The sequence below is a fragment of the Papilio machaon genome, chromosome 20 (genome assembly GCF_912999745.1).
Source record: "Papilio machaon chromosome 20, ilPapMach1.1, whole genome shotgun sequence".
Taxonomy (NCBI): Eukaryota; Metazoa; Arthropoda; class Insecta; order Lepidoptera; family Papilionidae; genus Papilio; species Papilio machaon.
Window position 1 is genome coordinate 1,561,299 of NC_060005.1, and position 13,036 is coordinate 1,574,334.

Consider the following 13,036-nt stretch of genomic DNA (forward strand, 5'->3'; position numbering starts at 1 on the left):
GCTACAGTATTCCCAAGTTTTTTTTTTTGTCGCCGGCGATAGCTCATGTATATAGGTATAAATCTAGTACTCATAAAGGATAATGAACTGCTAAATTACAATTCAAATAAGTGTTGTGAAAATCACATAATATGAACGAATGAAGTACATGAAAGTCAAGTTTATTGCATAGTCTAGACAACATGATATTAAAGATGTAAAATTCGTAATATTTATCAATGAATTGTGTAATCATTATTTACGACATATTTATAATTCTACAGTAAAATTGAAACGCTTATATTTTCTTTATCGTTTAATGTTCCGTCAAGTACAATAATACATTTGTAAATTACGTCCTATTTTCTGTAAACACTTCAATCTTTTTTACACATAATCTTTATTGTTCATTCTTACATGTTCCATAAAAATGTCCATCTTCGCGTGAATTTTCAATTTATGATCAGTCCATTCCTTTTCAGTTTTATCAAACCATAAATATTTTCCTTTCAAAGATTGATCTGCGTCTAAAACAAAATATACTGGAGCAATTCCTGCATCATCTAATTCTAGGAAACCGCTGTTTTTAGTCATATTCGTCTTAATAAAACCTGGATGCAAAGAATTGATAGAAATGCCACGACCGACTTGTTTCTGTTGCACTCTAGTCAAAGCGCTAAGAGCTACTTTTGATATTCTATACGCGAGTATACCAGTCTCTACAAAATCATCTTCTTTAAGAGTTCCATTTTTAACGGAATCCAAAAACCAATTGACAAAATCGTTAATATCTTCTAATTTTAAATCTTCACTTGTTAGACGTTTAATCCAATAAGGATTTTCTAAATTAGATATATGTCCAGCATCGCTTGATATATTCAACACTCTAGCATTGTCTTTTAGTACTGGAAAAATATATTCCTGTATCGTTAGAATGCTGAAGTAATTCGCATCGAGTACATTTACTGAGTCTTCGAATGTCGTTTTATTAAAATCAGTAGTAATTACTGCAGCATTATTAATAAGTATATCAATACCACCATGTTTTTCTTTTAAATGTTGTGCAAATCGCTTAACACTTTCCTTATCGGTGACATCTAGTTGATGAAAGACTGGATTAAGTCCTTCTTTTCTTAGTGCTTCGATAGCGTCTAATCCTCTTCTTTCATCTCTTGCAGTTAAATACACAACGCCCACTCCGCGACGACACAAATCTCTAACAATTATGTAACCTAATCCTTTATTGGAACCGGTAACAACTGCCACTTTATCACTCATGTTGTTTTCGTTATTCGCGCTCATACTGCCGTTTAATTATCAGAAAAAACGTTTATATTACTGTGAATACTGATAATATATACGATTGTGCAGTTTCTTGATAACAAAAGCATTTTAAAGTAAACAATTTGATAATGATATTGTAACATTAATTATATTTTTTAAATGGATAATTCTCCATAAGACATGTCGCTTGTTGATTCAAGTGTTCCTGAAGACGTATTTTGATTGAACTTCTTTCTTACAATTTAACTTTTGTTAACTATCTTGCCTTTAGTCTCTTTCGCCAGCAACTTATAAAAAAAACTTGTTAAGTATGTAGCATCAATGTAAAATTTCGCATCTATATCTATCTATATATATAAAAGAAAGTCGTGTTAGTTACACCATTTATAACTCAAGAACGGCTGAATCGATTTGACTGAAAATTGGTGAGCAGGTAGCTTAGAACCAGGAATAGGACATAGGATAATTTTTACCCCGTTTTTGTTTTTTTTATTTTTTATTCCGCGCGGACGGAGTCGCGGGTAAAAGCTAGTCTATATATATAAAAGAAAGTTGTGTTAGTTACACCATTTATAACTCAAGAACGGCTGAATCGATTTGACTGAAAATTGGTGGGCAGGTAGCTTAGAACCAGGAATAGGACATAGGATAATTTTTACCCCGTTTTCTTTTCTTTTTTTTTATTCCGCGCGGGCGGAGTCGCGGGTAAAAGCTAGTTTATAATATTAAGTGAGATTATTTGTTCATTTTCACACATTATATTATACAATTTTCGTAATAAATATATTTATACATTAAAATAACAGCATCCTTGGTCTTTCTTATTAACGCGCATACTACCACTGGTTTTAATGTTTTAAGGTTCAATTTGTAGAGATCACACTTCACCAACTTTCACCAATTTCAACGTTGGTGATCTTATTCATAAGATTGTGGCAATTGGCATACAAAATTTATAAAACATTTATAAATGCCTAGTAAGCACACCACATCAAAAATGGACGTTAGTCTCAAAGCGCATGTGAAGTAAATTTACAACACCCATATATCTCCTTAAACACGTGAAGTGTTTGTCATAAAAACTAGGTAAGATGTAACGTGGGCATAAGTGCGAGAATGGAGCACCACCATTTAAGGTCAGTCGCACACAAATATACGAAAGCGAAGCCAACATCGAACTTCGATCTGTATTTGCATTGCGACGAAATAGTTCACCAGAACTACCGAAGCCCAAGTTAGATTATTTAGTACATATAACAATTTGTTTAAAGTAACATATTGAATTCTTACTTCAGTTTGTGATATATACGAACTTGTCCAAATTAAGGCAAACGGTTGTAGTTTTGTTTCCGTTTCGTTTATATGCGAGGCACCAACCACAGACGATCAAACAGTAAATTTGACAAGTGTAACATATTGAGTTCTTACTTCAGTTTGTAATATATACGAACTTGTCGCTAACCAAGGCAAACGGTTGTAGTTTTGTTTCCGTTTCGTTTATATGCGAGGCACCAACCACAGACGTACTATAAAGATTGTCTCGATAGCGTTTTATTTCGCTTCTATCTCTCTTCGCTTTTGCTTTGTACGACAGGATTAATCTCAAGCATCGCAGCTGTCGCTGGCAAACGACCGAGACGCGTTATATCTTCACGCAATATTTATATAAATTATTATGATGCTTTTATCACGATTGACTAGGCAAGAATATAGTACTATGGAAACAAATTACTGTGTTTAAACTGTTGCCATAAGAGGAAATGCAATTAGATGCGATTTTAAACAACAAGAAAATGTTTTTTGAAAATTCCGTAATAATTAAATTGTTAATCAATCATTTTTCAATAGCTTTTAAGATCTTGGAATTAAAACAAAGTCCCACAAAACTATATAAAATAATTTTTATGTTGTGGCTGTATTTTTCATGGAAAAAAACATATTTTATTTTACAGGCAACCCCGAATATTGTAGAAGACTAAATTATTACACTTCTTACATAAATAAGTCTACTATAAAGTTATGAGAAAGATATTATTTTCCCAAGTAAGTACGCTAAGGGGCTATACATTTATTCCTGAGCCCTACTTGACCTAGCCAGTGTAGCGGCGTGCGAAACCTATTATCGTATTTAATCCTCTTATAACAAAGTCGCTTGCCTCCTATCTTACATCGTCAACTTTTTCTTTGAAACAGGAATTAAACTTTTGTTTACAAAGTTATACTTTTCTGTTGCCGTATTTTTTGGTAATGTTTTTTCCAGAAAAAATAAACTACCATACTAACAGATTGTTTGCTTTAAAATCTCTATTGATACATTGAAATGTAAATTTTTTCTTAGTTTATTGTAAAACTAATTAACGGCAAACTTTTATTTTTTAACTTTAAGGTTTAAATCTCGTGTTCCCCGAATGAGTGGGAAAAGGCCAGGGAGATGAGCTAATTGTAAAACTGTCATAGTAGTTTTTTTTTTTTTTTAAATTGAGACGAATGAAAATAATTCCAAATAAATTTTATTGCCACTTAGAAAATATATAAATTTCCTTATTTCCAAATAGTACGCCCGGAAGTATTACATAAGGAAGTTAAGAAGATTTTGATTCTGACGAAATGTAATGTCATTTTATTTTTGCTTGATATTTTTTTTTAAATATAGACGTTTTTGTGAAAACATTTTTCAAGATGGCCGGTTACAACGAATAGAAATCAAACAAGTTACGGTAAGAGGATTAGAACGTTAATACGATTTATTATACACTGTCACGCTTCCTTTGTTAATTAGATGTAATAAGTTTTTTTTTTAAGTCATGTTTACGATACGAGGTTACACAAAAACTTAACAAGTTTTTTTTTAATATTATAATATATGCAAAGGATCTTTCAATTATCTTACATTTTATTTCTGAAAAAAAAAAACGTAGTAATAAATGTCGTAGTAAGACGCTGTACTACAGAATACTTGGTTATAAAAACTTAAATTGGCGGAGCAGTGTAATTGCATACTGTTTATTTCCTAGTTACGGGTATAATGGCTTTGCGTTAACATTACTTGCACCTGTGCGGTTGCTCTTCCTCTAACGTCATAAAACTTTATCGTTTTTACGTGTTTGTAGGTTAAGTTGTTGGTGCTATGAGGATCAGACGTTATATGGGAAGATGTGAGTTTTGCGCTTGCGCATTAAAAAAATACGACAGGAATAATAATACTAAGTTTACCTCTACGAAATAGATGTGTCTATTTAATTATCTGGAGGCCAATATAAAGAGAAAACCAGTAAATGAACTAGTACCTTCTATACTAATAAGCGTCCGTTATCAAATTCCGTGGTCATGTGTACATATGTGTATATTTTCACTTTTCGGTTGGCCACGCGACTTAGGACGATTGGCTGTCATACAGTTACTATATGTTGCAACTTCCCTAGCTGATTATATCATACTCTTTGAAAAAGGTGACTATTTCATACAATAAATGTTGTTACACATGTCAAAGCAGTCGAATGATAAAACAGTAACACCCGCGCAAACAGAACTAAGAAAGGCAACTCTATATAGGTACAAATAGGTGCATGCGACTAAACGCTAAGTGGAAATCCAATTTATGTTTGCTTTATTATAATGCGTACAATCGTGTTGGTATATTTTATTTGAAAAAACTTATGTGTACCGTAAATTCTTATTAAATGTTCAAAATGTAAAAGCTGTTAACCGTAATAGTGATCACGCTTTCCCGAAAAAAATTGATTCGAATCCTCGTAACGAGTCCATTTAAATCTTTAGTCACGTACCCTTTTATTGTGGGGCAAAAGTTACAATGGCTCGAGAATTGTAAATAGGCTCCCCGTAGTGTTACGTCATCCTTGTAAATTGCAATAAAAAAATACAGTCGAATTGATAACCTCCTTCTTTTTGAAGTCGGCTAAAAACATGCGCACTCTGCGTTGAATGTGTTTTAAAGATTGTTTTTTCAATATAATGTTAATAATAATACGAATCGGTTTTGTTCTCTACTTTGAATCACTGCTAATGCTGTTCTACTATTTTCTATGTTTCTACTATTTTTAACTATTGACATACTTGAAATTAAATGCTTGAACACTAATACTATTATTTTTATTTTCTTTTATATATACTAGCTGTTGCCTGCGAATCCGTCCGCGCGGAATTAAAAATAAAACCTAAAAAGTAGCCTATGTGTTCTTCCAGACTATGTTCTTCATCTGTGCCAAATTTGATCAAGATCCGTTGAGTCGTTCCGGAGATACCTTCAAACAAACATCCAACCATATAAACATTTACATTTATAATATTAGTAAGATATATACGCTAAGATTTTAGAAATTTTCCATTTTAGTTTAGAAAAAAAAAATCACGTACTTACAAGAATTACAAATTTCCATAATTTATTTGAAAGCAATACTTTTAGAAAAGTGTAATGAGGCAGAAATAAATTACTACGGAACCAATCAGGTACTTCAAATGTTACAAAGTATAAAAGTTAATATCAAGTTTGAAAATAAGATTCGTAGAAAACATTTTCTTCGGGAAAAATAAATCACTTTTGGGAAGCGTTACTTCGCGTCATTGGTGGAAGCGAGTTGGTACTTTCAGAGTTTGATTTTTCATTTCTTTGAGGTATTGATTTCAATATTGAACTTTCACTAAGTTCCAGTTATATTACTGTTCAGAAGTAATACTTTGTTACTTTTATTTTTTGGTAATTTAATGACTATACAGAACTGGTCTAATTTATCTAATTTTGTCGCCTTTTATTTGTTCTTAGTTATATAGTATAAAGCAGTGTCTGAATAAATAAATAAATTAATTAAGTACCAAGAGTAGTTAAATGGTCACTAAAGTCCCCACAGTGTCGCTTTTTATTGGAAATCGAGAATAAGGAACTGCTTAAGTAACCTGATGACTTTGAGTGTGACAGTATTTGGAAAACCCTCATTAATTCTAACTCAATTGATTAAGTATTTTCTGTCAAAGAATTAAATTCCCTTCACACTTAGGTTAAAATATCGCGATAGTTTTTCACCGTGCGAGATATAATTTAGTGTATGTTGTAAGGTAAGTTTTCATCTTCTAAATGATTTGTGAGCGTTAAGTAGCATTGGAATGGGAAGTAAATTAAAGTCCTCGACTATTCCAAAAAAAAAAAGACTAACATAGTTCAACAAATAGTTACAGTAAAGAAATAAAATCTATTCTAACAAAAAAAATAATTATGATATTTTACTTACACGAGTATAAAATGTATTATTATATTATAGAGTGGAATATTAATAACAGACGTTCTCAGCTCATCCTTTGTACCGTGTCTAATGATCGTAATAAAGCCAAATTGATCTCCTTTCCCGTCGGCCGTCCTTGCGTATAATTGACTCTTCCCTATCATTGGACACTTGATCCCCTATAAGCTGACGTAGAGGCCTCATACTTGAAATATTTACTAGTTCCCTTGATAGAATGTCAATATTTTTGTACATTATTTTATATATTTTCACCGATATATTTTCTATTTATTTTTTCTGTAATCTTACTAATAAATACTTTTTTTACAAATAGAGCTACGTCTAATATCTAAGATTTGATTTCATTTTATATTTATTATATACTAACTGTCACCGGCGATTCCGTCTGCGCGGAATTAAAAATAAAACTTAATTAATAGCCTATATGTTCCTGACTACGTTCTACATCTATATCAAATTTTAGGTAGATCCATGCATCCGTTCTGGAGATACCTTCTAACAAACATTCATCCATCCAAACATTCGCATTTATGTACAGAGTCATTCAACGATACTCCAAGAGTATCTTAGTGGAGATTAAGTAAGAGAAATCTACACTTAAGGATTGCTTATGTAATTACTAGCTGTCGCCTGCGACTCTGTCAGCGAGGCGTTAAAAACCTTAATAAGTAGCCTTTTTGTTCTTCCAGACTATGTTCTACATCTGTGCCGAATTTCATCAAGATCTGTTGAGACATTCCGGAGATACCTTCAAACAAATATCCATCAATCCATCTTAACATTCGCATTTATAATATTAGTAAGATTAACGTCTATATGCGATACTCTAGGTTCTTAAGTATCCATTTGATATCCTCTTGTTAATATTTTGCTTTTTTTTCACATTCAAAGAGAAAAAAAGAAAAAAAAAATACGAGTAGTAAACAGTGTTACTTGTGAGCGTTAATTCGCTCGGAAAAAATAAAGGCGCACTCAGACTGACGGTGAGTGTCGTTACGCAGCGCTCACGTGTTAGGTGAAACCATTTATCACAGCAAGATAAGCCTTCTTCTGGATCATCAACATGAGTAGTTTTCGTAATATATCTTGCAAATGACTTTTTCACACTTCTAAGAAAAATAAGAGAAAAGGTGTGTTTAACTTTCTTATTTTTATTTAAACAATAAGATTTTCGTGGTTATATCACGGTTTTTTTTTGCTAAAAATGTTTTTAATTACGATTAATTAAGATAATTATTAATTAATAACATGATCTGTAAACATCGCTAAGATCATAGAGTTATGCTTAATAATTCTTTGGCGACTTTATTTTTATCTATATCTATATATATAAAAGAAAGTTGTGTTAGTTACACCATTTATAACTCAAGAACGGCTGAATCGATTTGACTGAAAATTGGTGAGCAGGAAGCTTAGAACCAGGAATAGGACATAGGATAATTTTTACCCCGTTTTTTTTTTTTTTTTATTCTGCGCGGACGGAGTCGCGGGAAAAAGCTAGTCTATATATATAAAAGAAAGTCGTGTTAGTTACACTATTTATAACTCAAGAACGGCTGAATCGATTTGACTGAAAATTGGTGGGCAGGTAGCTTAGAACCAGGAAACGGACATAGGATAATTTTTACCCCGTTTTCTTTTTTTTTTTTTTTTATTCCGCGCGGACGGAGTCGCGGGTAAAAGCTAGTTTATCATAAAAAAACGTTGTCCACTTTACATTCCACTTTTAAAGCATCATCAGCTCAATATACGTCACCACTGAGAGGCTCGGAGCCTACCCCAAGTTAGGGGTGACTAGGCCATAGTCAACCACGCTGGCACAGTGCGGGTTAATTGACTTCATACATATCTTTTAAACTTCTTTCCAGATATTTGCAAGTTTCATCACGTTCACCGTAAGAACGTCGGATAAATGTACGTATGTAAATCGAGAATTCAAAAACACATTAGTACATGGTGGAATTCGAACCCAGAAACTGCAGATTGCAAGTCAAGTAACCCCTGAGCCACCGACGCTCGATCGCTCATCCACTTTTAAAACTTCGTACTAAAATCATATTATCTCAGTTTTTTTCAAGGAGTATTAGAGGAAAAGTAATATGTTTTTATGCAAATTATTCGACAGTGTAAACCAATAGTTTGATTGTACATATTTAAAAGAAAACAAATAACCCAACTGCTTGTGTAAGATCCGTCCCTTGGGTATGCGTTCAATTTGTTTTCAAAGAAAAAAATTATTCATGAAATTTTGTTTTCCCTCCGGACCCAAAACGCTAGACGCAGTTTTCCATGAATAAGTTGTTTTGTTCGAAAGTATAAGATTTTCATTTGTTTTATTACGAATATAAGTCTCCACTGACACTAAAATTGTATAAGAACATGTTGTCATAGTCTGAATTCATTTTTTAAACATTTTACAACGTTGTGTTTTTTACTATATTTTTTTTTGCTAGCTGTCGCCGTCGACTTTGCCTTAGTGGAATTAACTGTTAAGAAAACAACTTCATTCAGATCCGCTTAGTCCTTCTCGAGATATACAACATCTTAACTAGAATTTCACATTTAAAATACACACGAACCTGATTAAGCGAGAGACACGATATTTTTCTCTCTTACAGAGGTTTCTCACTAGCCCGACTTTCTCGCTTTTGGAGGTCGTCGGTTGCTATCGAAAAATTACTCTAGATTATCCAGATTCGACTTTATTAGTAAGATTTTATATTTATATTGTAGCTTCATTACTTTTTTTAATTTTTAAATTTCTTTTACCTTATGTTACAATTAAAACGGAATTATTTTCATAGTGACTACAGAAAGCGGGAGATAAAGACACGTGATGATATTTTTTTCATTATGACAGAGTTATGTAACACTCAATGAATAGACATGAACACTGAAAAACATCAAACACTGGCTTACGAGTCCATCGAACTAGGTCACAAAGCGTATAAACAATACATTGACAAACAAAAATAATATTGTAGAGATATTTGATGATAGAAAATACATTTCAATTGTATAAAAGTACTTAATTAATACTATTTGCTTGTTCATATCTAACTATCGCGAGCGCGAACTTACAAACATCATAATGTATAATGTACGACGTCAAGTTAGTTTAACCTGTTTGGACCGGTCGATTGACCAAACATCCGCGTCCGTGATTTAGATATTAACAAGCAGCATTGAAAATAATTACTACAGATTTAATTATACTACGAATTTCTTTTAGGAATGGTCTCATCAATAATGAAAATCAATTAAAAAAATTGTATATAAGTACACATTCAAAAAAAAAATTAACAATTGGGATTATAAATAATCATTAATTTAAAAATATTTATGACACTGCCCTTTAATTTTAAAAGGGCGTTCATCCATTTTTATTTGAAACTATACTTTGAAATTGTAATTACTATATATTATAAAAAGCTATATATTCTGTAGGTCGCATCCCAATAAGCGAGAAACTTGGGAGAGAATGAAACCTCTACACGCGAGAAAAATATCACGGTCTTGGACTCGCTTATTCAGGTTCAATTAGTAGTTTCCCGTGTTCTAAGAAGTTCTTACACGTCATTAAAACTTAAGTAACTCAAGCCTTTGTTAGCAATTAGTGAGCGATATCAAATTAACAGAATTGCAAAAATAATCAATAAGTTGTTAGCGCCCGCATGCGTGGTGCGAGAGATTTCCTGTTCATGCATGCCATAGTGGCCGCATGCAAGAACCGTTTTTAACAGTCGTTAACGCCCGCATGCGTTGGGCCTTTTTACCGCACTATATACTTGTCTGCTAATTCCCCGTACGACGCTTAATTTACATCGACCGGTTATTTTCATTAGTCGTCAGCCAGTACGCAGGGACTCTAGTAACAAACATCAGTTGAAACTTACGTATAACATGAACTAGCTTTTAGGTATTCAAAAAAAAATTTCATCCAAGGATAGTATAGCTTCCCAACAGTGACAGAATTTTTCAAAACAGTTCAGTAGTTTCGGAGTCTATTGAGTGCAAACAAACAATGAAAAAAGATTGTGAATTTTATTAGACAACTAGCTGACGCCCGCGACTCCGTCCGCGCGCATTTAAAACTAAATGGGGGGGGGGGTTATGAAAAATAGATGTTGGCCGATTCTCAGACCTACTGAATATGTTCACAAAATTTCATGAGAATCGGTCAAGCCGTTTCGGAGGAGTTCAAGTTCGAACCCCGTGACACGAGAATTTTATATATAAGATCATATAATACGAGAAAATAAAATAAACAAACCATCAATAATAAATGAGGTCAGTGAAACATTATACCTGTTTTTGGGTACGTCTTTCAAAGAAATATGGGGGTATAATTTGTAGGCCCGACTTTTTGTGTTTGCAGATTCAAGTTACGTCGAAAACAACATTTATTATTTGTTCGTTGGTCTTAGTTTTTGTGTTCGGGATGAGATTTCATTTCAGTTGAAATTTAATATTAAAAAGTGGGATTACCTTTGTAATAGTTTGTCGGCTACAATTGAGATTTTTACGTTTCCTACATTTCTATTTCAATTTAAACCTTGTTTCGAAATGCAAACTAATTTATATCTTTGTAAAAAGATCGACAGAATACTCGAAAAAAGTTAATAGATTTATTCTTTTTACCAACCTTTTTAAACGTTTTTTTTTTCATTTTAAAGTGTTTCGTAAATCAATTTTTTTATTTATATTGGCAACTAAAAACTACTATACATGAGTACTTTCGTATTCATCACTAAAGTACCGGTACAAAAATATACAATATCATACTAATATTATAAATGCGTTATAATTGTTTGTAGGTATCTCCGGAACGGCTCAACGGATCTTGTTGAAATTTGACACAGATGTAGAGCATAATGTGGAAGAACACATAGGCTACTTATTACGTTTTTTAAATGCCGCGCGGAGAGTCGCGAGCGACAGCTAGTATTAAATAAGAGAGATAACAATAATGTACTCGTCCATATGTTTTGGAACTTACTTTAATTATTATTATAAGTCACATATTCAAATCCAGAGCGCCAGTGGCTCATGAGTTAACCGCTTAACTTAGACTACAGGTCCTGATTCGATCCCAGCTAAGTGCCAATATGTTTTTTGATTCCAGTTTCACATATGCAATTATCCGACGTTCTTTTGTGAGAAATCCAACAACCAACACTGCGTTTTTGACGCCTTGTCACCTGAGACACATCCACATTAAAATTAAAATAAAAAAACTTTCAAACAAACATAAGTAACACTGTTAGGGTACTAAATTACTTTCCTATGTGGTTAGAGGCGGCACTTTGACGTCTATATCAGTGAACTGAACACTAATCTAGATCCATTGATCAAACGATTGCTCTCAACCACCGCCTGACCGGGTCATTGAAATACACCTTTAACTTGTATATATACATACTAGCTTTTACCCGCGACTCCGTCCGCGCGGAATAAAAAAAAAAGAAAACAGGGTAAAAATTATCCTATGTCCGTTTCCTGGTTCTAAGCTACCTGCCCACCAATTTTAAGTCAAATCGATTCAGCCGTTCTTGAGTTATAAATGGTGTAACTAACACAACTTTATTTTATATATATAGATATATGTAGGATACATGTTATAACAATCTCAAACTTTCATTTGCTTCTAAAAAAAGACTTTCCTTTAAATTTGGTTTTTTAATTAGTATAAAAATCAAAATATTTCTTTCCTACTCTAAATAAAATATATCACATCACATCTACTGTAATTACGTATGTTTTTTACAAAAAATACCAAAGACTAAAGACTATCAATCGACCTTTGTTAAATGTCACGGCTTTTTAAAAATTAACAAGAAGTGTATCGATATAAATATCAGAAAAGGTCAAGTAATTATCTTCTGTGTTTTATATAAATAATAAAACAATTGTTATGTAACCAAATTGTTATTTACTTAATGATATGTACTATCTTAATGTTTCAATAAAAGAAGCATAGATATAATTTTAAAAAACATATACGATAATGTTTGCCGAATGAAAAAACTACCAACCATAGAGAATCAGAATTTACAATTCTTGTTCGTACGTTACTTTAAATTTAATAAAAACTAACAGTTATCCGCGACTTCTTCCGCAAGGAATTAAAAAATCTAATAATAAATGTAGTCTTAGCCACTCGGGTAATGTAGCTTCCTAACAGCGAAAGAATTTCTCAAATCGGGTCAGTAGTTTCGGAATCTATTAAATGTAAAAAACAAACAATCAAAAACATCTTTATCATGTTAATATAGATAATAATACGTATAAAAGTTACATAAAAAATTAATTAAAATTACATCGAAACCATCTTACTCATATTATAAATACGAATGTATAGATTGATGGATGGATAGATGTTTGTTTGTAGGTATCTCCAAAACGGCTCAACGGATCTTGATGTAATTTGTCACAGGTGTAGAACATAATCTGGAAGAATACATAGGCGTATAGTACATAGGCGGGCAACAACTAATCAATATATAAAGTACATATTA

General features: G+C 32.4%; 1 protein-coding gene across 1 annotated transcript; it reads right to left on the reverse strand.

Moving 5' to 3' along the window:
- Positions 1-282: 282 nt before the first annotated feature.
- On the reverse strand, positions 283-1,314 carry LOC106710022 (carbonyl reductase [NADPH] 1). The gene has a single exon (XM_014501967.2). The coding sequence runs from the start codon at positions 1,279-1,281 to the stop codon at positions 367-369; it is 915 nt and encodes a 304-aa protein (XP_014357453.2). The 5' UTR covers positions 1,282-1,314; the 3' UTR covers positions 283-366.
- Positions 1,315-13,036: the final 11,722 nt, after the last annotated feature.

Bases quoted from the DNA above. Each gene is read 5' to 3' on its own strand.
- LOC106710022 (XM_014501967.2), bottom strand. From the start codon at position 1,281: ATGAGCGCGAATAACGAAAACAACATGAGTGATAAAGTGGCAGTTGTT.